The sequence below is a fragment of the Eleutherodactylus coqui genome, chromosome 2 (assembly GCF_035609145.1).
Source record: "Eleutherodactylus coqui strain aEleCoq1 chromosome 2, aEleCoq1.hap1, whole genome shotgun sequence".
Lineage (NCBI taxonomy): Eukaryota > Metazoa > Chordata > Amphibia > Anura > Eleutherodactylidae > Eleutherodactylus > Eleutherodactylus coqui.
Window position 1 is genome coordinate 201,205,043 of NC_089838.1, and position 24,516 is coordinate 201,229,558.

Genomic DNA, 24,516 nt, shown 5'->3' on the forward strand with positions numbered 1-24,516 from the left:
AAAATGCGCTTTACAAAAGAAAAGGAAAGCTTAACTGATATTAATGGCTAAAAGTGTGACCCGAACAGAAAATGTAGGTGCACAACGCAGTCTAAGGCCTCATGTCCACTCAAAAAATACAATTTGCGCAGAATCTGCCGCGGATTTCCACGGCGGATTCCACGCGGATTTGCGTTAAATGGCATTTTTTTTGCATGCAGATATCCGCACACATTGCTATCAATGTGATAGCAATGTTGCCGATCCGCGGCAAATGGAGCATGCCGCGTTTTTTCTCCCGCACATGAAAAACGCAATTCTTTTAAAATGCCATCCGCGTGTGCAAAAATCAATTTAATGGACCCGCGGATGGCAAGGATTCCCTATGGGCAAAATCCACTGCGGATTCCGTGGCGGAAATCTGCTGTGGAATCCGCAATTCCATTTACCCAGTGGACATGAGGCCTAAAAATGACAAGTATTACATGTGCAGAGTTCATATACACCATTTAGGCCTGTGTCTACATGCACATATCTTCACACACTCACCAAAACTGGAAAGGCCCAAAATCTGACTTTTAGGTGGAATTTACAATAACCTATAAAATACAGGAACCACCTTAAAAAATACACCCCCAAACCCTACACATTATTTTCTGGAAGCAGACAACACTCTGACTGCAGCAGTCTTGACAGGAGGTTAACAGCCATGTCCACCTTCATGTAACTTTGTGATAATTAAAAAAAAATGCTTTAACCCCTTGAGTGGCGGGTTTCCTACCACCCTGTTGTGCCCACCAGGGCAGGTTTTTTTAAAATGGTCTAATCATTGAATTTCAACTAGTTTTGCAGTTGCGTCTCAAGAGCCATAACTTTTTCATTTTTCCATTGACATGGCCATATAAGGGCTTGTTTTTTGCGGGACAAGTTGTGATTTTTTAAACAGGGGGGAGGAAAAAAAGAAATGGGGAAAAAAGAAAAAAGGGGCCATGTCATTAAGGGGTTAAATAATGTATTAACTTCCTTCTCTGGGTCATTACGACGCACATGGATACCACATGTGTGATTGTATTTTTGATTTTTTTACAAAGTAAAGGGAGACAAGTGTTTTTTTATTTTTTTAATAATTTTTTTACTTTTTTTTTTTTAATTTTTTAAATTTTTTTTATTTTTTTTTGTCCCTTTAGGGGACTTCCACAGGGACCCATCAGGACCCCTGATCACATTCCAGGGGTCCGATGGTGACAGCCCTTTACATGCTGCAGTGACAGCCCTTTACATGCTGCAGTCACATAGACTGCAGCATGTAAAGGGTTAACACAGCAGAGATCGGAGGTTTTCTCTGATCTCTGCTGTAAGAGCTAGTACCTAGCTGTCCTCTGACTGCTAACAACCAGCTCTCCCTGCCACAGAGACCATCGGCTTGCTTCTGACAAGCCGATGGTCTCTATGGCAACCTGTAAACAAAGCAGGACATTGCCGACATGTCGGCAATATCTTCTGCTGGTTTTTCAAAGCCCTTGCTTTGTTCTCTGTGGGACTGTGCAGGCAGAGCACACTGCCACAGCTTGTGGCATTGTGCTCTGCAGCTCCCATAGTGATACATAGCCCGGAAATCTTCCGGGCTATGTTGCTATGAGCAGTGGAGCTCGTCACGGAACTTTTCCGGGCGTGCCACTCAAGGGGTTAAGACATACATTCGCACAAAAAAACTCACATGTAAGCAGAGGTTGACACGCAAAGTAAACCATTAAAGATCAAGGTGTGCAAAGTTCATATATACCATGCCGAAATCCATGCAATATTTGGCCATCATCCACAAATATATATGTTAAAACGAGAAAAGAAGAAAAAAAAAGGTTTGGTACCGTATTAGCCAGTAGAGCAAAGTGTGACTATTCTCAGAAAGCGACACAAAGTAATCTTGTAGTTATGATAACTGTTAATGGCTAACAAAATACATGCTGTTGATGCAAGCTTTCGGACCTCACAGGATCCTTCATTAAGGCATATTGAAATGGATCCAAAGAAGCATGTCCACGCATCTATATATATATATTATATATATATACACACATACATACACACACACACACACACACACACATACACACATACACACACACACACACACACACACCTCTTCGGATCCATTTCATTATGCCGTGATGAAGGACCCTGAGAGGTCCAAAAGTTTGCATTAACATCATGTATTTTGTTAGCCATTAAAAGGTATCACATCTACAAGATTACTTGGTTTCTCTTACCGAGAACAAATATATGTTAGAAATACATACTGCACACCGCAAATTAAGTTTAAGTTTATTTTTTAAAATTTGTATATTTACGCTAAAATAAAGTATGGGAATGAGTTTCTCATTTAGTTTTGGACATTTTGATATATAATTTGTATAGTCTGGAATTTGACGGCAAACATGGCGACGGTTTAAGTTTGGGTGATTCTCTATTTTTATGTTAATTCTGTAAATTTTTTTCTTATTTTTTAACTATATTATTTAACATTTATGTCCCCCATGTCATCATCCATAGGAGCCCCAGTTACAGGGAAAACCATCCCCCTAGTGTGACAGCAGTCACCAGAGTTGATCTGGGTCTTCCAAGACCCTGCAGCTCTAGCGTGGCAGGGGACACCCGGTGATCACCGAGTTGAATAGTGGAAATAACACTTCCGCTTTCTCTATTCACCGCACAGCACTCATAGCGTGCCAAATAGCCTGTAAGGCAGAAGCAGTTAAAAACCACTTCTGCCTTCTGCTCCATATCCTCAGCTGTCACTGACAGCCGAGGACCCAACCAACTACTTGCAGGAGAAGGAGAAGGAGCTTTAATTCCGTGCCCCATTTTTACTATCAGCCAGAATTAAAGCCCCGGACCAAGTGCCATAAATTTAAAGTACTTGGTCCTTAATGGGTTAATGAGAGCACACAGCTTACTGTTCATAAGGATACAACTTAATTTATACACACAGCCAGCGTTATGCTCTGTGCATCAAACAGTGAATATAAGCAAAAATTGGATGAAAATTCTAATTTGTGAATAGCATGCATACTCAAGCAGACCCCAAGCGAACAAGAAGGATTCTACAAAATACTGTAAGATATGAGGAGTACATAAATAGCACGTCTACATTCACAGCTGCGTGTGTTACAGAACGGCCAAACCCACAGGAATGCACCCACCAAGCAGGCAAAGAACTTTTGTGTGTGAAACTAGTTGAAAACCATTGTTTATAGCAGGCCTGCACAACTTGGCAGAGGGTCGGGCCAAAATTGAGAATCGGCAAACCTCTTGTAGCCGCAGATAAGATTTTAGTAAGTAAACTGCTATAAACCTATCTAGACTATAGATACTACTTATATATGAAGTATAAGTTACTTACTACAGCTACTCACCCCAGAATAACTTATCATGGGGCAGCATCCAACTCAGAAAAGGGGATTGACTATTTATACCTACTATAAAGATACTCTGGTAAAGATGATATAAAGATATACTTCCTATACAGATTTTGCGCATGAACGTTCCCGGGACAATATAATGATAGTCACATGTCCGGCCGCGCACTACTCAGCCTAGCTGGTCACATGACTGTCATTGACTGAAGGTCCTCTGCCTGCAGAGTCATGTCACGCTAGCGGTGCCGCTACAGCTGCCCTAAACTGTACCGCTAGCAGTTGGAAAGGTTTGGTGCCGCTAGCATGACAGGACTCTAGTCACGTTACAGTCTTTGGGCAGGCCTGCAGTCAGTGAGTTATGTTCGGTACCGCTATAGTATTGCTAGAGAAGCAGCCAGCTGCAAAGACCAGCTGTGGACAGGGGAATGTAAACGCATACATGTGATTGAGGTTTAGTATATATGAAGCAAGTATGTGTAAGGCTGCCTGCCCACGGACGCTGCAGTATCCTGAGTCGGATCTCCGCCGCGGGAGCCGCCGCCCGGGAGCAGGAGCCGGCATGCTGCGAATTGCCGGCCACGAGCGAAGAATTGCAAAGATTCTCCGCTCGTGGAGGGGGGGGGGGGGGGGGGAGCGCAGAGCTTCCACTGCATTCCCCGTGGACAGGCAGCCTAAGACTCATTTGACAGTGCAATCTGGACATCGGCCGGTAAATAGCCTAATTATATATAAAGGGTAGTGGTTTTTTACACTGAAAAAATAAATAAATAAATTTTAAAAAAATCACACCACAGATTGCGCTATTTTGCCATCTAAAAAACTGTAAACCTAACAAATCGGAAGCTTGTCTGCTTTCCTTTTTTTTCAAAAATTTTTAAACCCCATTGAAATCAGAGATGGAAAGCCTGCGCCGTGCCCCAACGCAGGTGCACGCAGACTTGTGCCCTGATGGTTGAGAGACCCACAAGGGATTTAGGCACTTCTTACACGGCCCTCTCACACTGTGGGTGTCCTCACCAGCTTGTTACCCGCGACTCTATCCGCGTGGAATTTGTATTTTTTTAATCTAATCTGTTTTGCTGTATAATAAAACATAAAATACATTATACCTTTAAAACCTCAATCCATGTTGGGCCTCCTGTCCACGGGCGATATATCACTGCGGTATCCGCAGCGATCATCCACGCGCGGGTAACGTAATGACCGCTTTCCATAGGATAACTGCGCAAAAGCGCAGCCCAATGCACACGAGTAGAGATGAGCGAACCTACTCGGCCACGCCCCTTTTTCGCCCGAGCGCCGCGATTTTCGAGTACTTCCGTACTCGGGTGAAATGATTCGGGGGGGGGGGGGCGCTGTGGGTGAGTGGGGGGTTGCAGCGGGGAGTGGGGGGGGAGAGGGAGAGAGAGAGGGCTCCCCTCTGTTCCCCGCTGCTACCCCCTGCGCCGCAACGCATCCCCCCGCCCCCCCCCCCCCGAATCTTTTCACCCGAGTACTGAAGTACTCGAAAATCGCGGTGCTCGATCGAGTCATTACTCGAATAGAGTAGGTTCGCTCATCTCTACACACAAGCGGAAAATCGCAGCAATTTTCCGTTCACATATAAAAATCATGGCATGTCGCAGTTTTCTGCAATGAACCTATCATTATGATACATTCAGCGCGGAAAACTGCAGTCAGATAATGCTTCCCTGCGGCGGCTGCTGAGGCGGTATATAGCAACACCCGTGGACAGACGGCCTAAATGTGCTTTTCGTTCAAGTTGTAAGGCAAAATCTGTCTGTGTCGTACAGCCCAGCTTCCATTTGTTATATTGCTGAGGTAAAATAAAAGCACCGCTGCGATTGGTTGCCATTTATTATACTGCTGAGGTAAAATACACGCTGCACTGTGATTGGTTGCCATTTATTATACTGCTGAGGTAAAATGAAAGCTGCGCTGTGATTGGTTGCTAGAGCTCAGCTCTCATTTCTTACACAGCCGAGGTAAAATAAAAGCTGCGCTTGGTTGCCATTTATTATACTGCTGAGGTAAAATAAAAGCTGCGCTGTGATTGGTTGCTAGAGCTCAGCTCTCATTTTTTACACAGATGAGGTAAAATAAAAGCTGCGCTGTGATTGGTTGCTATATATTATACTGCTGAGGTAAAATGAAAGCTGCTGTGCTGTGATTGGTTGCTAGAGCTCAGCTCTCATTTCTTACACAGCTGAGGTAAAATAAAAGCAGCTCTGCGATTGGTTGCCATTTATTATACTGCTGAGAAAAAATGAAAGGTGCGCTGTGATTGGTTGCTTTGGGCAACACAGATTTTCTTTAAAATCTCAATCCATGCTAATGATGTGTCTTTGGTTCCAGTGTTAATCCCGGGCAACACAGGTATCCCTGCTAGCTTAATAATTGCGTATGTGCGGCAACGACGTCTACCCATTTAGGGAGGCCTAGCTTATGATGGGCACCCCCTTCCCCTCCGCCACACTTAATAATCTCATATGTGCGGTAACAAGGTCTGCCCGTTTATGTAGGCATAGCTTATGATGTGCACCCCCTTGCTCTCCACCTGGCCACTTGGTGAGACGTATCACCAAATAAATCTGTCTTATTGTGCGCTCTAGAGAACTCTATAAATATTGGGGAAAAAACATAACCCATGTCCTTCCTCATGATGCAAACTATCACCCTGCCAAATGTCATCAAAATCACTTTAGTGGTTTAATAAACAGACAGAATTACTTCTGCATTTCTAATATTAGTATGGATGGAGTGGGGGGCAGAGGAAGGGGCTGGTCCGGCATAGAAACGTGTTGCCTGCAGTCCAGTAAAGCCCTGGTCCTCCGTCACTGCTCTGTCATACAATAGTAGTCCATGCCATGTGTTGCTCTGCTGGATTTGGTTCTTGGATTCTAGAATTCCCATGCCACTTGAGATGCGAGTGAAGTTGCACAATAGTACTGGTTGAACCTGCATGGCGGCTGTCATTATGTGCGGCCCTGTGTAGTCCTACATACTCTGCGGTACACGTGAGCTGACTTTCATGGACAATACTGTGCTCACAAGTGTAGAAGCATGTATATTTTAATCAGACTTAAACTGTTTTACAGGTGTGGGCGGAGGCTGAAGCACATTTCCTCCATTCCTTTGTGGTTACTATAGCATCGAAGAGTTAATTTTGAAGCTTACAGAAAACCCAGCAACTTCCTCTAGAGTGTTAACAGATTAAGCACTGTTGTCACGGCTCTAGCCGACCCTCCAGAAGTCATATAGGTCACCTATATTATACAGCCCCACATTGTTCTTAGGCTGCATTCACATCGAAGACGCAGAACAACATACCGACAGAATAGTACCGCACACTGTGCTAGCTGGTCTGGGAAAGATGGCCAGAAGCTAGACTGACCCCATTAGAGTTAGTGGGGTCCATAGGCAGTCACAGGATGGAACTGGCATTCTGTTTTATTGCCTGCATGACGGAACGGGAAACTGAACGCCTACAATGAATAAATCCATAAAGACATACAAAGCGACCTTGTGCTCAAACTGTGTAAACTACCCCAATATTGTCTCCAAAAGCAAGACAATGTCTAGGTGACACAAGAAATGAAGATTGCAGAGAGTGAAGTAGCAGCTAAGGCCTGGTTTACATTGGGTTTCCCCCCCGTTTCGTGTAAAATGCCAGGAAAAGCCCCAGATGTATGCACTAAAATGCCCCTCCAATTATTAGCTTGTCAGAAATCAATAGGACAAGCCAACATACGAAGCTGGGCAATGTAGCTCTTTAAGGCCAGGTGTCCACAGGTGTTGCGATATACCGCCGCGGGGAAGCACTCAGTCACCGCGATGTTCCGCGATGAACATATCTTGATAATAGGTTCATCACGGAATGCTGCAATTTTTATATACGAGCAGAAAATTGTACCCCTTTCTAGTGACACAAAATCACGATATCGCTACGATTTTCCAACAGTGATATCGTTGTCGCCTGTGTGGAAATGGCCTAAAGAAAATGACTCTTTCTCCACTTATCAGACTCCTGTAATCTGATCTCTCAGTACAGCTGACATCTCACTGGAGATCGAATTTGTTAGTGAATCCAGAATAAGGGTGCATTAACACAGGCCAATACGATATCGGTCAAAAAGATATTATACTTCTAATCCTGGCCTTTTTACTGCAATTACGAAGAAGAAAATACATCACTGTACATGCATTTTTACATGCGTTTTGTCACTTGCGTGAAAATCACGTTACTTTCATTAGTAAAAACAGAAAAAAAAAATTGCATCGCACGCACATCTATATGCGAGTGTGATGCAATATTTTTCAAGCTCCAATAGGGAAAAATGAGCGATTCTAAGATAAAAATCACAAAAGTAAATAAATAAGGAAATGCTAAGGTTTTTCTATCCTGTACCATCAGTCCGATATAAAATCACGTATGTGAATAAACACATTGAAAAATAATGCGGTCTTTTCATGTCCAAGTTCCATCCATACCACAAATCGGTTACTCGCACCTCAAAATCACCAGTGTGAATGCAACCCAAGGCTGTATTTACACAGGCGAGCGCAATACCGGTACAAAAAACTTGGACTGCTATCACGCTTACAAACATGCATTTGTTCTGCGAGCGCAATGCATCATTATTTTTCACGCACGATAGCAAAAGAAAGAAAAACCGCATGTCGCTCTAGTACTCCTAATGCTACGAATCATGCTCATACATGACATGCAAGTACGATGCCAGTTTTGACTCCCGTAGAAAATAATGGGCGATATCACCCAAAAATAGGACATGCTGCAATTTTTCTATTGCACAGCATTGCTGCGAGAGAAAAATCACAGGTAAATACACCCATCGCACATCATGGGTTGTATTTCTGTGCAAGCTCTGTGCGTCTTACAACTCAATAACTCTTACGGTAAAATCGCCCATGTGACTACACGCTTAGAGTGCGTTCACATGTTGCTAATTTGCTGCGAATTTTTGATCAAATCTGCAGCAGATTTCACCCCTTCAATTTGAATTCAATTGGAAGGGTGAAATCTGCTGGAGATCTGCGCCAAAATCCACAACAACATGTGACCATTTTATACAGGACAACTGTCAGTCCCGTGCTGTCACGAAAGAGCGACGATCGCTCACTGAATGGAGGTGGAGTGCAACGGAGGTCTTTTCCACCGCTATTCACTGCAAATAGGCAGTCTTCAAAGATAAAGGACCACACCACTCACTTGCAATCTTGTGTCTCGTGTCTACACTAATGAGTGTCGCCCGTAACCACTCATTTGTGCCATTATTCAGGCGATAACTGCCCAGTGTAAAAATACCTTAAGTGAACAGTTAAGGAGGGCAGTGGGGGTATACTTGTATGTTGTCGCCACCGGAAGTGTGGGTGGCGACAAGATACAGTCTTCTTGACATGCCGGCCATCCCCCCCGTCAGGTCCTGGCACTCACCAAAAGCGCCTTAGCCGTCGCTGGAGTGGGCTGCGTACCTGGACAGTGAGGGAGCGTCGGCACACCGACTTCCCCGGCCGCCTGCCTGCATTGTGCAGCGGTGGGGGAGACTGAGTGAGCGGCGGCGGCGGCAGCATAGCCGCCTCCCCGTCCAGCATCAGCCGCAGCGGCGGGCGCAGCACTGCAATGGCTTACAGTAAGTGACGGAGGGAGGAAGGGGGACGTGGAGGCTGGAGGGCAGCGGCGGACAGTGAGGGAGGAGCGGGGGCACCAGAGCCACTTCCCTGTCGCCCTCACTGCATTGTGCAGCTGCCGCAGACACAGAGGGAGTGGGGGACCTGTGTGGCTGATAGGAGGCTGGAGGTCTGCAGTGAGACTGAAAAGAAAGGACCTTACAGGCTTGAGCCAATTGGGAGCTAGGGGTGTGACAGGGGCGATCCTCCTGTCAAACCCCTAGCTTCCGGTGTCGTCAAGATACAATAATACGGGCAGTGGGAAGGGAGCCCAATAAGTGGGGAAAGAGGCATTTTTCTCTAAGATACATTTCAAAGTTTCTTATATTTGCTTGTGTTTTTGACTTATAGAAAGTTGTTAGAGGTACACTTTAAATGGAGGCTATAATGGATACCTAACAGTGGCGTATGTCATCCCTAGGGTATTATGGTGACTAATTTATAAGTCAGGAGCTTTTCATGATATATGCATTAAATGCCTGCCATAACGACCTATGAGTAATGGATACCACTGTAGGCCATTAGGGCATCCGGTAAACATGTCATATACATTTAACCCCTTCACTGGCAGGTTTATTATTGCTATGCCATGCCTCACAGGGCAGGTTTTTTTAAAGGAGTCAACAATGCAATTTAATCCCACAAGTATTTGAAATTACTGTACTACTTTGACAGTTGGTATTATGGCAGGAAAATCTCCGGGGCTTGCTGCGCTGAGTATGCAGTAAAAACCCCAGAAGATTTCAGATGACAGCTCAGTACTCTGCACATTTCAGCACTAGAGCTGTCCACGGAAATCTTCCAGAGTTTAACTGCATGGTCAGTGCAGCAAACCCTTGAGATTTTCTGGGCGTGCCACTGTATTCTCTTATAAAGAGTGCATTGTGCTATTCCATCCTCTTTTGGCTTCTCGCTTACGAATAGACCCCTACCGCCATGTTAGGAGCTGTGGAAGACAGAGAAGGATCTAGACATGGGTTATTTTAAAGCTATGGTACAAACTGACTTTCTGGAAGAGAACAGTACAGACGGCTGTAACAGTACTATGTACTAGTTTTGCAAATAAGGTCTCCAGCGAACATCACATATCCAGAAATACTGAACTCAGTAAATACCTTGCCTATAGAGTCTGAAGCCTTAAAATGAAGGTTTATAGCTGTGGGATTTAAATGCAAAATGTCCATTTTACAGCAGGAATATACCCAGTGCAATCATAGTTACTGTAACGTTATTGTATACACACCAGGAAAAGTATTCATGCTATGTATTCATCCTCCCCTCATTGGTTCATGTCACAGAAATTCTTGACCTTGCTGTGAGATTGGAGGAAAGGGCATGCTCCCTTTAAGTTTGTATCAGGAAATTCATAAATGTGTACAATACGTTTAAATAAAACAGAAGCCCATCTTCCACGATCTATACTGCCATGCTAGGCCCTGTTTAACCATTTAAATGGTCATCACAGTTTGATAAACTTGTGTTAATGGGAACAGGTCAACTCCTTCATGCTATCCTCATTGGCAGCAGCATAAAGTAGTGACAGAGATTCAAGCGGTCTGCCACTTATAGGGTAATGTCTGATTATAGGGTAACGTGCAGTGGTTTTTAAGAACTTACAGCTTGTTGCAGCAGCTCCCAGCAAGAGAGGAGTCCAGTTTATTCATGAGTTGCTGCTAGACCCACCCACTCACCCTGATTGGTTGTTCTCAGTTTAACAGCTACAAAACTGCCAATCACGGTGTGTGGGGCTAGCAGCGTCTTATCACTAAACTGAAACCATTGTGTGTGAGATTCATCCTTGCACACAATTATTTCTCCTTTGGCAAAGAGATATTCCTGCAACGCATTGGAACCACCATGGGCAGTAAAATGGCAGCGCAATATGCCAACCTTTTCATGGCAAAACTGGAGAGTGACTTTCTGGCCTCTTGCCCCAGCGAACCACTGGCCTACTTCTGCTACATTATTAACATCATAATCATCTGGACCAACACTGAGCAAAAATTAATAAAATTGCATGAGAGATTCACAACATTCCACCCCACCATAAACCTCACATTAAGCTACTCATATACTGAAATCAACTTTTTGGACACCACCATAAAAATTTCAAACAACTCGATACAGACATTCCTATACCGAAAACTGATTGATCGGCCTACATCCCTCAGGTGGGACAGTTACCATCCTAAACACATCAAAAAGTCCATAGTCTACCGCCAGGCCATCAGATACAACCAGATGTGCTCCAACCCAACAGACAGAAAGGAACATCTACACAATCTCAAAAAAAACATTTTAAAATCAGGGCTACCATGCCACCTCAATTGATGACCAAATCACCAGAGCCACCATGATACCCAGGAATCAACTACTCCGATACACAGAGAAGGAAGAAAACGGTCGTGTACAGTACCTCTAGTAGTGACCTACAATTCAGAGCCAGAGGTGCTAAGAAAAACCGCAAAGAAACCCCATCATACCCTACACAAGGATGACCATCTGAAAACCATATTCCCTTCTGTGTTACAGGCAACCTCCAAATTTGAAGGACCTTATAATCAGGAGTACATTGCCCTTTGCCACACAAAAAGGAACTTATCCCTGTAATGTAAGGAGCTGCAAGACCTGCTTGCATGCACTGACCACGGACAGGATACAAATCCCCAACACACAGCAGGACTACAAGACCCCGGGGACATTCACATGTTCCACATCCAATGTTGTGTACCTGATCCTGTGCAGTAGGTGTCCTGTTTGAGGGCTTTATGTTGGAGAAACAGGACAAAAACTGAACGTGAGGATGAGATCTCACCGCCACACAATTAATGAGAGAAAGACAGAATTACCTGTGGCGGAGCACTTTTCTAGTCACGGACACAACATAGAACACATAAAAGTTATTATACTTAAAGGCAATTTCAGATCACAAAGCCATAGAAGAATTTAAAATTATAAATTTATATCAACTTGACACTTTCAATAGAGGGTTAAATTCTTCAAAAGTATCTGAGTCACTGGGAAGTATGAAAAATCTGTAACAGAAACACTCTTCCTTAGTGACCCCCTAAGACTAATTCGGAAACCATAAAAACCTTCACAGCTTTATCAGTGAACTATTTAAATATTTATTTCTCAACACATCTATGCCTGTCCTATTCATATGTATACAGATGCATTTTCTTTTAGCTTGACTCAATGCGACATGATATCACAGCATGCCGGGCCACCAGGGTGCTTTATTTACACTTTGAATTGCTCTACAATTGTGTTAACATAAGAGAAGAATAGCTTTGTAATTGGTTAAGATAACTTTCTGCGCCATGACATCACAACCAAGCTAAAATTTGCTGCCCCTCTATGGCCCAACGAAGGGTTTATTCCACTGGAAATGATGCATGAAAATTCTATATCAGCTGTGATATAATGGCTCTTAATAAAATCACTATGAGGAAAAAAAGGTGACACCAGTAGCAAAAGTGCCTGTTCTGTACGATGGTCCAGCCATCTTTTATAAACAAGTTACTATACATAAAGAGTAAACAGTGTTGGGTTAGATTACATGATGGCGAAAGAGAAGTGGTTTAGGGCACACCTAAAACTAAATATTGGCGATTAACCTGATTGTCTAGGGTAGCGCATTCTAGAGAACTGGAGCAGCTTTGGGAAAGTCCTGGAGATGGGAGGCTCGAATTATTTAGGAAGTCACTCTGAAATCATTAACAAAAGGCGAGCACGGAATATGGTGATAGACAGAGATGAGGGAGGAGATATAGTGAGGAGCAGGCCTGTGGAAAGCTTTATGCAAAAGTACTTTTACACGTAACAGAAAAAAAGTTGTTTGCCTGAGCGAACGAGTAAACAATGATACAGTTTGCTTAGGCGGTCAGTTTAAACACAGATTTATTTACGTTTTAAACAGGATCGCTCAGTTCGCTGTACTAGTGAATGAGAACGACTGAATGATTAGTGCTCATACCAAACCACTAGAGAACCAGCCAACAATCATTTTTATGCTTGCATGAAATGAGCGATGAAGATAACAATCATTGGCCATGTTTACACTGAAGGATCGTTCAAATTTGAATGAACTAGCGATTTTTTGAACAATAATCGTCCCAGGTAAACGCACCCAAAGGTCTAATGCCCACGGACGGATTTATGCCGCATTCCCCGCAGTGTAAATACACGGCGAAAGAACGCAGCTATTAGGTTCTATTGAATCTAATAGCTCAGTCCTCACATGTAGGATTCTGCCGCGGATTTGAGTCGCGGGAAAAAAAATCGTAGCATGTTCTATTTTACTGCGTTTTTCCACGGCGGTAGGTCTCCATTAATATAATATTAATGGAGACCGCAGAAAAATACGGTAAAAATCATGTTTTTCTGTGATAGCCAACTTTTTTTTGTTTATCCCAGAGGGATTCCCATGGTGTAAAGCCTTGGGTGTATCCCACTCTATCTATGGGCATGAGCCCTAAGAGTAAGAAGATTAAATGGTGTTCCATAGTGGAGGGTAACCAGAGGTAGGCACAGGGTGGGGGCTTTCGTGTAGCCCGCCTGCTGTATTCGGGGGAAGAGGCTTAGTAATGAGTTGCAGTGGCCAAGACAAGAATGGATCAGGGCAACAATATGTTTTTGCAGTTTCTACAGTAAGAAAAGGTCGGATTCTGTAGATATTTTTGGAGGCGCAGGAGACAAATGTGCAAGTAAATTAATAAAGGGAGTAAAATAAAGACCAAAGATAGCGGTGCTGCCTAGGGGTCATTGCATCACCAACAACACGATGGAAATATCAGTTTTAGGTAGTTTAGTCAGTGGTGAAAACGCAAGGGTCACTTGTTTATATTTTCATGGTGGGGCACCTGACCGCTACTGTGGGTAGGGGCGCTGGATGCTGCTACTGCTGGACTTGTAAGGAAGGGGTACTTGGCTGCTGCTACTGTTATGGGAAAGCGTTAATGTGATTATTAGGCTACAGCTAAAGTTGCCCGTCCAAAGATTGTTAAGCACCCTGTGACCTTGTGCTGTCCCTGAGGTCATGGCAGCGAGTCGCAGGTTGCTGTGACCGTAGAAAATCAGAGGTTGGCTTTTCTGTGAATGTGATCCATGGTTACGGTAATTTGCATCCAGCAGTGTGACCTCACTGACAGCACAAGATCATGGGGTAGACAACGATCTTTGGTTGGACAAGCAGTCATGGCCAGAAGTCACCGTGTAGGCCTAGACTAATCCAGTGAAGGGAGCGGTTCCACATGTGTGTATACATCTTCAGATCTCCGTTGGGCGATGTCCATCACTGATTTTGTCTAAAAATTCTGGAAACATTAGTGCTGTTATCAATAAAATGATGGAATCTGTGGTGAAAAGCAGATGGAATGAATTATAGTCAATTAGTTCTGTTATGGGCCGCCAGTATCTGTAATTTTGATATATTCCAAACACTTGTTTTATCTTCGCTCTTCTATTCCATAATAGCAAGGATGAACACATCTGAACAGAGCCTTATACTGGATGGAGAGAGGCCTGCTGGGAGCAGAGTTGTGCATGTTACATTGTCTGGGGACCTCACTCTACAGGTCATGTAATAGCAGTAATTATACATGTATTTAAATTTGGTAACTAAAAATTTCATTTGGCTACTACGTTTTTTTTTTTGTGTAGAAGCCATTGGCTTGAGTAGTTTTTTTTAGTCTGGAGCCCTGTAGAGTGGAGCATACTAAAACGCACCTTTAACGCATTCTGAATACTTCTGCAAGACACACCTAAAGACACAGAAAATTCTGCACCAAAAGCTGCATGTATCCATACGGATTATGGAGCAGAACCCCACAACAGCAGATTAAGCTGTGTCTTACGTACATCTAGCAGATATATTCTGCGCCTGTGAAAGATCCCAGATGGAGCCAGTGATCTATGGTGCCACATGCTGCAGAGAGATCCAGAGGAATCAGTCATCCTTAGATTCAGTTGTCTGGAGGTCATTTGACACTTTAGTAAGGGTGGCTTCCCTACAATAGAGTACAAAAAGCAGGCTGGAAAGTGTGAAGAAGAGAATTTGCAGAAAGACTTATTAGACTGGAGCAGACAAGCCTTCCAGGAGTTTAGAGATGAATGGGAGATTAGAGATGGCTCAGTAGCTGGCAGCACAGAACAGTCCAGAGATATGGATTTTACGTAATGGTTATAAAACAACATATTTAAAGAAGAGGGGAAGTTACCAAAGTAAAGAGAGAGGTTAAACATTGTAGGGGGGTGAGGAGCAACAGCCGGGGAGAGACACTAGAAGAAGTGTGATGGAACAGGGCCACTAAGAGGGCGAGAAGAAGAGGGGAGCCTGCAGACAGTTTCTTCTGTTATTGGGTAAAATGCCGAGTGAGAACCAGAGGAGGCGCGGGCAGGAAGGGATCAAAGCTACTCAAAGAGATTCATTTCTGCCGGATGCTGTCGATGTTGTTTTTGAAGTGGCTAGGTCTTAAAACCATGAGATCTGTTGTAGGGGGCCGTACTTTAGGGGTAAGGAGGGAGTGGAAAATATCAGAGGCATTTTGGGTCATTGATTAGCAAGGATGTGAGAGTGGTGAAGTAGGCTTGCTTGATTTGGTGATAGGAGGAATAGTTAGTTCTGAGCATGAACTTGTAACGGAGGAAGTTTGTTGTACCTCCAGTACTCTGGATGCCACAACAAACAACTGCAGAGAATGTAAGAAGAAACTATATACCAGAGGGGGAAGGAGACTGATTGTGCTCAGAGACTGCCCTCAGATACACAGATTAGCAGCAGCACCACCGCAAACACAAAAAAAGCAAAAGAATTATGAAAAAAAGTATTTTATATGCTAGAAGCACTGCAAATTACTTAACACAGCTCTTATAACTGTATTGTATTTGGTATGAAAAGCATTTGTGTTCTATCATTCCCAATGACTGTTAGAAACAATCCCAGTGACATTAAATACAAGTAACCTAAAATGTACAAATAGCAAAGCACTTCTACATATGTAACGGCAGAGGAAAAGTGAAAAATCAATGGCATGACAAACTGTTTGTTAATAGCCATCGATTCTGTGGGTTGCAAAATGCTATCCCAAACCCTCGGCAGACATTGCTCAGAATACCATCTGCTTCGCTACCACGCAAACAACCTCAGCTTGTTCATTTTCATCAAACAAATAGAATGGAGAACTCCAATCAAGCAAGGCATATTCACAGAGTCCAAACTGATACACATTAGGGAACAGTGGCTTAACCCCTGTCCTGTACATAGAAAGGTAGTTATACCAGCCGCCCACTCAGCTATTATATATATAGTGATCCAATTTAGCTGTATTAGGCATCTGTTAATATTACTTTACATTTGTGTGTGTTGACATTTTGGGGGATTTCAGAGCCAGTCAGTAGTTTTCCCAGAGTTGTGGTCTCAAATTACAATAGCTTTTCAACTCACAGTGGTCCTACTGGAGCAAATTAATACTACAACTGGAGGGACCACTGCACTGCGCTACACTGCCCCAGTGGTAGACTGCAGGCTTCCCAGTGCACACATCTGATCCCCTTGTTTTGAGCAAGTTCACATGGAGCAGCTTTGTCAATTTTTCTTTTGTTTAAAAAGTGACAAAATTGCATCTGTTTTGTGACATTCACAGTCTGTATTGGGGTAACAGAGCTCATTTAAAGGGGTTGTCCCGCGCCGAAACGGGTTTTTGTTTTTTTTTAAACCCCCCCCCGTTCGGCGCGAGACAACCCCGATGCAGGGGTTAAAAAAACAAACCGCTCAGCGCTTACCTGAATCCCGGCGGTCCGGCGTCTTCATACTTACCTGCTGAAGATGGCCGCCGGGGTCTGCTCCCTCCGTGGACTGCAGCTCTTCTGTGCGGTCCATTGCCGATTCCAGCCTCCTGATTGGCTGGAATCGGCACGTGACGGGGTGGAGCTACACGGAGCCGGCATTCTGCACGAGCGGCCCCATTGAAGACCGCAGAAGACCCGGACTGCGCAAGCGCGGCTAATTTGGCCATCGGAGGGCGAAAATTAGTCGGCTCCATGGGAACGAGGACGCTAGCAACGGAGCAGGTAAGTAAAAAACTTTTTATAACTTCTGTATGGCTCATAATTAATGCACAATGTACATTACAAAGTGCATTAATATGGCCATACAGAAGTGTATAGACCCACTTGCTGCCGTGGGACAACCCCTTTAACTATACATAAGCTCATTAGTATGTTATATAATAAGCCAATGGTATGTTGATGACACTAAATATTGCATTAAAGAACTTGGCGCATGTGCAGTTTGACTAGAGCATGCATAGTAACTAAATGAGACACCATTAGACACTTCCCATCTGTAAACCGGTTTATGGGTAATGAGTCAGGTGTTATTAACTCCAATTTCTGATTGGCTACATATCCTGTTTATACCCTGTATGTTACCATCCTAAACACACCTCCTCACGAAGCTAGGCGAAGCACGTGTGGAAGTGCGGGGATTGTGGCTATTCACAGGACATATGTTGCGCATCCAATCTAGCTCTCCTGTTTTATCATATTTACAGTATGTAAATAACTGGTAGTTAGTATCTAATTATAAGAGCTGATTGGTCACATCTATATACTGCTAGATCTGTTTTTGTAAATTATGGGGCTTATTTACCATTTAAAATACAACGGTTTTCTGGAACAAATCATCTTATATGCTTGGTGCCACATTTACTATGTGCTTTTAGACACTTTTGGATCCCAGTGGATTTACAGCTACACTGGTTACTACAGTTGTACAGTGTCCTCCATGTTGCTAGTTCTGTGCTAGAGATAGGCGGGTAAAATCTCCTCCTCTGTGTGCCGTGTATAGAAGACATCATAGCAGCTGGTCTTCACCCATTAGCTCAGGGCAAACTCACGAGATACATAGGATCCAGGTGATATAAAAGCCAGATATAGTATCATTTCCCATGTACACACATGACAGCTGATTCTGAAGTCACTTAAAATGAGGGGTATAGTTTAAGTTTCAACATCTGCATTGTTGGACATTTGGGGGCCTCTGAACATATCAGATTTTTGGCAGAATTTACCAACAAGAATGAGACTGTGTTTTACAAGCCACCTTTTACATGCAGCCTTCAACCAATCCCATAAGCTGAAACAGAACGCAGGGCAATATGACTGCATGGTGGCCGCTTCGCCAATTCACCAAACAAACTTCTAATAGAGAAGTTAACTCCATTCCATATAATCAGACTCAAAGACACAAGAGAATTTCTCCTAAAATGCAAACCATGGCTAGAAATATTGGTCCCCAAGCCATTCTCACGAGGAACGTCTTCAGATACATGAGGCAGTCACTTCATGAAAGGCCAACATATGTTAGTCCAAACATAACTACCAACAGTCGCAGTGAGGCCATCTACAGGCATTGCGCCCTCGCTTCCCAAGACTGCCTGGGAACGGAAAGGAATTCCCAATATGCAATGAAATGTCAGAGAGAATGGGATGACAACTCCTGTGGGGGCGGTAAATGGTCCCCCTATTGGCCATCACCCAGAAGAGAGACGGTACAATGCCTCGGCAGCACCACCTATTAGAAGGTGCAGTCACATTCCTACAAGTCAACGTCCAACCTTTTAACATAACAGGAAATACAAGCCAAGGCCTTCTCCAGAAGGAAAAGCTAACCAAGTACGGACAGGCTTTTTAGAGTGTTGAGGGTATAGAGGCATTGTGCCATCTGCCATTTGCATACCAAGTTTCCCAGAGGAAAAGGACAAAGAGGGGTACAATAGAGAATGGGGCTCATCTGGTGCGGCGGTAATGTCCGGAGGGACAAACCGTCACACCTACAATCCAAAGAAGCCTTGAAGAAACAATCACTAAAGGGTTATGGTCATTCACCCCATCCGGAAAGGACATCCACACTTGAGAGCACTCAAACTTGTCCTAAAGGTCCAACAGGTCTTGGTCAAAAGGTAATAAGGTATGGGGGGGAAAAAGCAAACACCAATACCAGAGCTCAGAGATGAAGGCAAATAGATAACAGAAGGTTAGGGGAGAAGGAAACCAATTCCACTTACATTCCCAAGGAGGTCATAACTCTTACTGACCCCCTTATTACCAAACATCACTTAGCAAACATGGCCTTCAGACATCCAATAATGGCGCAGGGCAAACGACACTTCCAATAAAGAAACCAGATTGTTATTGTGGTCCAATCGGACTAGTATACATGGGGCATGTTTTACAGGACCATAAACACATTTGCATCCTTTCTCAAGCAGATCAATCAAGTGAAGGACATGGCAATATATATATATCTCAATGTTATTACATACATACCAAAGCATTGGTGTCAGTGGGGCCGTGTGCCGCCCCATGTCCACTGCTTCCCACTGACACCAATGCTTTGGTATGTATGTAATAACATTGAGAATGAATATATATACATACACACACACTGCCATGTACTTCACTTGACTGATCTGCTTGAGAAAGGAGCGGCAAGTGTGGCTATGGTCCACCAAAACGTGCCGCATGTAATTATAGGCATAGTAATGTGTTAGGCTGAAAAAATACACAGTGTGCCCATCCAATTCAGCCCATTACCCCCAATGTTAATCCAGAGGAAGGCAAAAAAACACCAGTGAAGTAGAAGCCAATCTGGCAATCAGAATGGGTTCCTGGATCATTGAGCCTTCTGAAGTAATATTGACTGTGACATGTAATATTGTTGCACTTAAGAAAGACATCCAGGCTCTTCTTGAACTCTTATCAAATTCACCTTCACCGCGTCCTCAGGCAGAGAGTTCCATAGTCTCACTGCTCTTACAGTAAAGAACCCCCTTCTATGGTCGGTGTAGAAACCTTCCTTCCTCTAGATGTAGAGGGCGCCCCCTTGTTACAGTCCTGCTGTACCACAATAAAGATTTGGTTTCTTCACTGGAAGAGGAGTTTGCCTTATGCTGTTATTGGACGTCTGAAGGCCACATTTGGTCTTGGATTATAGAGGGGGGTCAGTAAGAGTTATTACACCCCACCCCTGGGAAGTGGAATTTGATTCTAACCTTTAATGCATTAATCCCTGAGTATATACGCGTTTGTCTTTTCTCTTGATAGGAAGACCTGGTAACATGTTGGCGATCTGCAGGTACAGACTTCCTCTTCCACTGCAGTGTCGGGTTACTGGGAACACTGGTGGGACTGGAGAGTAAACTAGAGGATGAAGCCATCCTGCATATAGCAACACTGTGTACCAGGCTGGGGCAGGCAGGTGGTATATACAGGGCACTGTGGATCTAATATAATAATCTTTATTTGTATAGCGCCAACTTATTCCGCAGCGCTGGGGCAAGCAAGCGGTATATACAGGGCACTGTGGATAGGGCTGGAACAGGCAGGTGGTATATACAGGGCACTGTGGATAGGGCTGGAACAGGCAGGTGGTATATACAGGGTACTGTTGATATGGCATGGGCAGGCAGGTGGTATATACAGGGCACTTGGGATATGGCTGGGGCCGGCAGGTGGTATATACAGGGCACTGTGGATAGGGCTGGGGCCGGCAGGTGGTATATACAGGGCACTGTGGATAGGGCTGGGGCCGGCAGGTGGTATATACAGGGCACTGTGGATAGGGCTGGGGCAGGCAGGTGGTATATACAGGACACTGTGGATATGGCACGGGCAGGCAGGTGGTATATACAGGACACTGTGGATATGGCACGGGCAGGCAGGTGGTATATACAGGGCACTAGGGATATGGCTGGGGCAGGCAGGTGGTATATACAGGGCACTGTTGATAGGGCTGGGGCAGGCAGGTGGTATATACAGGGCACTGTTGATAGGGCTGGGGCAGGCAGGTGGTATATACAGGGCACTTGGGATATGGCTAGGCCGGCAAGTGGTATATACGGGGCACTGTTGGTATGGCACGGGCAGGCAGGTGGTATATGCAGGGCACTGTTGATAGGGCTGGGGCAGGCAGGTGGTATATACAGGGCACTTGGGATATGGCTGGGCCGGCAGGTGGTATATACGGGGCACTGTTGATATGGCACGGGCAGGCAGGTGGTATATGCAGGGCACTGTGGATATGGCTTGGGCTGCAGGGACATCTGCCACCTCATGCATACACAGCGGTGCGCTGCATGGCGGAGTGACTGCAGCCCGTCTGTCATTTGCACACTTTCACTTTCTGTCCTCCCCCATCACTGACGCTCCTCACTCGCCCCCGGGTGACATTTATTATGAGCCCCATCTCCCCTTTTAGTCCCGCCCATTCTCACCTCTCTTGTTAAGGTCATACCCCACCAGCAGGAAATAATCTGCCAATCTCGCCATGTCCCCGTTCCCCGGGCCGCGCTCTCAACCCCGGACTCTTCCCGCTGCCGCCACCGCCATCTTTCCTGCCAGCCCGGCCCGGTATTGCGCATGCACGAGTCCAGGACAGACGGGTGTGGTCTGCAGGAACACGTCATGGGGCGGGGCCTACGGAGGTCAGGAGGAGGGCATATCACGTGACGTCTCCAGTGAGACCTTCGATAATTCGTCGCTGAGTCCGCGGAAGTGGGCGTGGTCCCTGGGACGTGGGCGGCTCGACGACGAGTGATTGGCTATTGAGGGGCGTCAGCTGCACTGGGCGCTGTCATGTGGAAGCTGCGGCCTCGGTGACAGAGCGCGGAGTGTTTTGGGGGAGGAGCCGAGGGTGACGTCAGAGCTCGTACACGTCCTGTCAAATGTCAGGGGCCTCTGGAAGTAGCTGCTGTGTGCATGCAACGTGTATGTAGTGTGTAGCTGCTACTGATATGTACACGTATGTAATGTGCAGCTGCAGCCCCCGGATGTGTGCTGCTTCTGATATGTACATGTATGTAGTGTGTACCTGCAGCCCCTGGATGTGTGCTTTTAACTAGTGTGTAGCTGCGTCCCCTGTATGTGTGCTGGTACTGATCTGTACGTGTGTGTAGTGTGTAGCTGTAGGCCCTGTATGTGTGCTGGTACTGAGCTGTATGTGTGTGTAGTGTGTAGCTGTAGGCCCTGTATGTGTGCCGGTACTGATATGTATGTGTGCTTGTATCTAGTGTGTAGCTGTAGCCCCTGCATGTGTGCTGGTACTGATCTGTACATGTATGTAGTGTGTAGCTGTAGGCCCTGTATGTGTGCTGCTACTGATATGTATGTGTATGTAGTGTGTAGCTGTAGGCCCTGTATGTGTGCTGGTACTGATCTGTACGTGTGTGTAGTGTGTAGCTGTAGGCCCTGTATGTGTGCTGGTACTGATCTGTACGTGTGTGTAGTGTGTAGCTGTAGGCCCTGTATGTGTGCTAGTACTGATATGTACGTGTACGTAGTGTGTAGCTGTAGGCCCTGTATGTGTGCTGGTACTGATCTGTATGTATGTGTGTGTAGTGTGTAGCTGTAGGCCCTGTATGTGTGCTGGTACTGATCTGTACGTGTGTGTGTAGCTGTAGGCCCTGTATGTGTGCTGGTACTGATCTGTACGTGTGTGTAGTGTGTAGCTGTAGGCCCTGTATGTGTGCTGGTACTGATCTGTACGTGTGTGTAGTGTGTAGCTGTAGGCCCTGTATGTGTGCTGGTACTGATCTGTACGTGTGTGTAGTGTGTAGCAGTAGGCCCTGTATGTGTGCTGGTACTGATCTGTACGTGTGTGTAGTTGTAGGCCCTGTATGTGTGCTGGTACTGATCTGTATGTGTGTGTAGTGTGTAGCTGTAGGCCCTGTATGTGTGCTGGTACTGATCTGTATGTGTGTGTAGCTGTAGGCCCTGTATGTGTGCTGGTACTGATCTGTACGTGTGTGTAGTGTGTAGCTGTAGGCCCTGTATGTGTGCTGGTACTGATCTGTATGTGTGTGTAGTGTGTAGCTGTAGGCCCTGTATGTGTGCTGGTACTGATCTGTATGTGTGTGTAGTGTGTAGCTGTAGGCCCTGTATGTGTGCTGGTACTGATCTGTATGTGTGTGTAGTGTGTAGCTGTAGGCCCTGTATGTGTGCTGGTACTGATCTGTACGTGTGTGTAGCTGTAGGCCCTGTATGTGTGCTGGTACTGATCTGTACGTGTGTGTAGCTGTAGGCCCTGTATGTGTGCTGGTACTGATCTGTACGTGTGTGTAGTGTGTAGCTGTAGGCCCTGTATGTGTGCTGGTACTGATCTGTACGTGTGTGTAGTGTGTAGCTGTAGGCCCTGTATGTGTGCTGGTACTGATCTGTACGTGTGTGTAGTGTGTAGCTGTAGGCCCTGTATGTGTGCTGGTACTGATCTGTATGTATGTGTGTGTAGTGTGTAGCTGTAGGCCCTGTATGTGTGCTGGTACTGATCTGTACGTGTGTGTGTAGCTGTAGGCCCTGTATGTGTGCTGGTACTGATCTGTACGTGTGTGTAGTGTGTAGCTGTAGGCCCTGTATGTGTGCTGGTACTGATCTGTACGTGTGTGTAGTGTGTAGCTGTAGGCCCTGTATGTGTGCTGGTACTGATCTGTACGTGTGTGTAGCTGTAGGCCCTGTATGTGTGCTGGTACTGATCTGTACGTGTGTGTAGTGTGTAGCTGTAGGCCCTGTATGTGTGCTGGTACTGATCTGTATGTATGTGTGTGTAGTGTGTAGCTGTAGGCCCTGTATGTGTGCTGGTACTGATCTGTACGTGTGTGTGTAGCTGTAGGCCCTGTATGTGTGCTGGTACTGATCTGTACGTGTGTGTAGTGTGTAGCTGTAGGCCCTGTATGTGTGCTGGTACTGATCTGTACGTGTGTGTAGTGTGTAGCTGTAGGCCCTGTATGTGTGCTGGTACTGATCTGTACGTGTGTGTAGTGTGTAGCAGTAGGCCCTGTATGTGTGCTGGTACTGATCTGTATGTGTGTGTAGCTGTAGGCCCTGTATGTGTGCTGGTACTGATCTGTACGTGTGTGTAGTGTGTAGCTGTAGGCCCTGTATGTGTGCTGGTACTGATCTGTATGTGTGTGTAGTGTGTAGCTGTAGGCCCTGTATGTGTGCTGGTACTGATCTGTATGTGTGTGTAGTGTGTAGCTGTAGGCCCTGTATGTGTGCTGGTACTGATCTGTATGTGTGTGTAGTGTGTAGCTGTAGGCCCTGTATGTGTGCTGGTACTGATCTGTACGTGTGTGTAGTGTGTAGCTGTAGGCCCTGTATGTGTGCTGGTACTGATCTGTACGTGTGTGTAGCTGTAGGCCCTGTATGTGTGCTGGTACTGATCTGTACGTGTGTGTAGCTGTAGGCCCTGTATGTGTGCTGGTACTGATCTGTACGTGTGTGTAGCTGTAGGCCCTGTATGTGTGCTGGTACTGATCTGTACGTGTGTGTAGTGTGTAGCTGTAGGCCCTGTATGTGTGCTGGTACTGATCTGTATGTATGTATGTGTGTGTAGTGTGTAGCTGTAGGCCCTGTATGTGTGCTGGTACTGATCTGT

At 45.3% G+C, this 24,516-nt stretch overlaps 1 protein-coding gene across 4 annotated transcripts in view; it reads right to left on the bottom strand.

Moving 5' to 3' along the window:
* The window catches only part of SBF1 (SET binding factor 1), a 107,604-nt gene extending 86,088 nt beyond the window's left edge, over positions 1-21,516 (bottom strand). For all 4 annotated transcript variants that reach the window (XM_066592211.1, XM_066592210.1, XM_066592209.1 and 1 more), the window contains exon 1: positions 21,362-21,516. In XM_066592211.1, coding sequence (XP_066448308.1) covers positions 21,362-21,416 — 55 coding nt within the window. In that variant the 5' untranslated portion in view covers positions 21,417-21,516. The remainder of the gene's footprint in view (positions 1-21,361) is intronic.
* Positions 21,517-24,516: the final 3,000 nt, after the last annotated feature.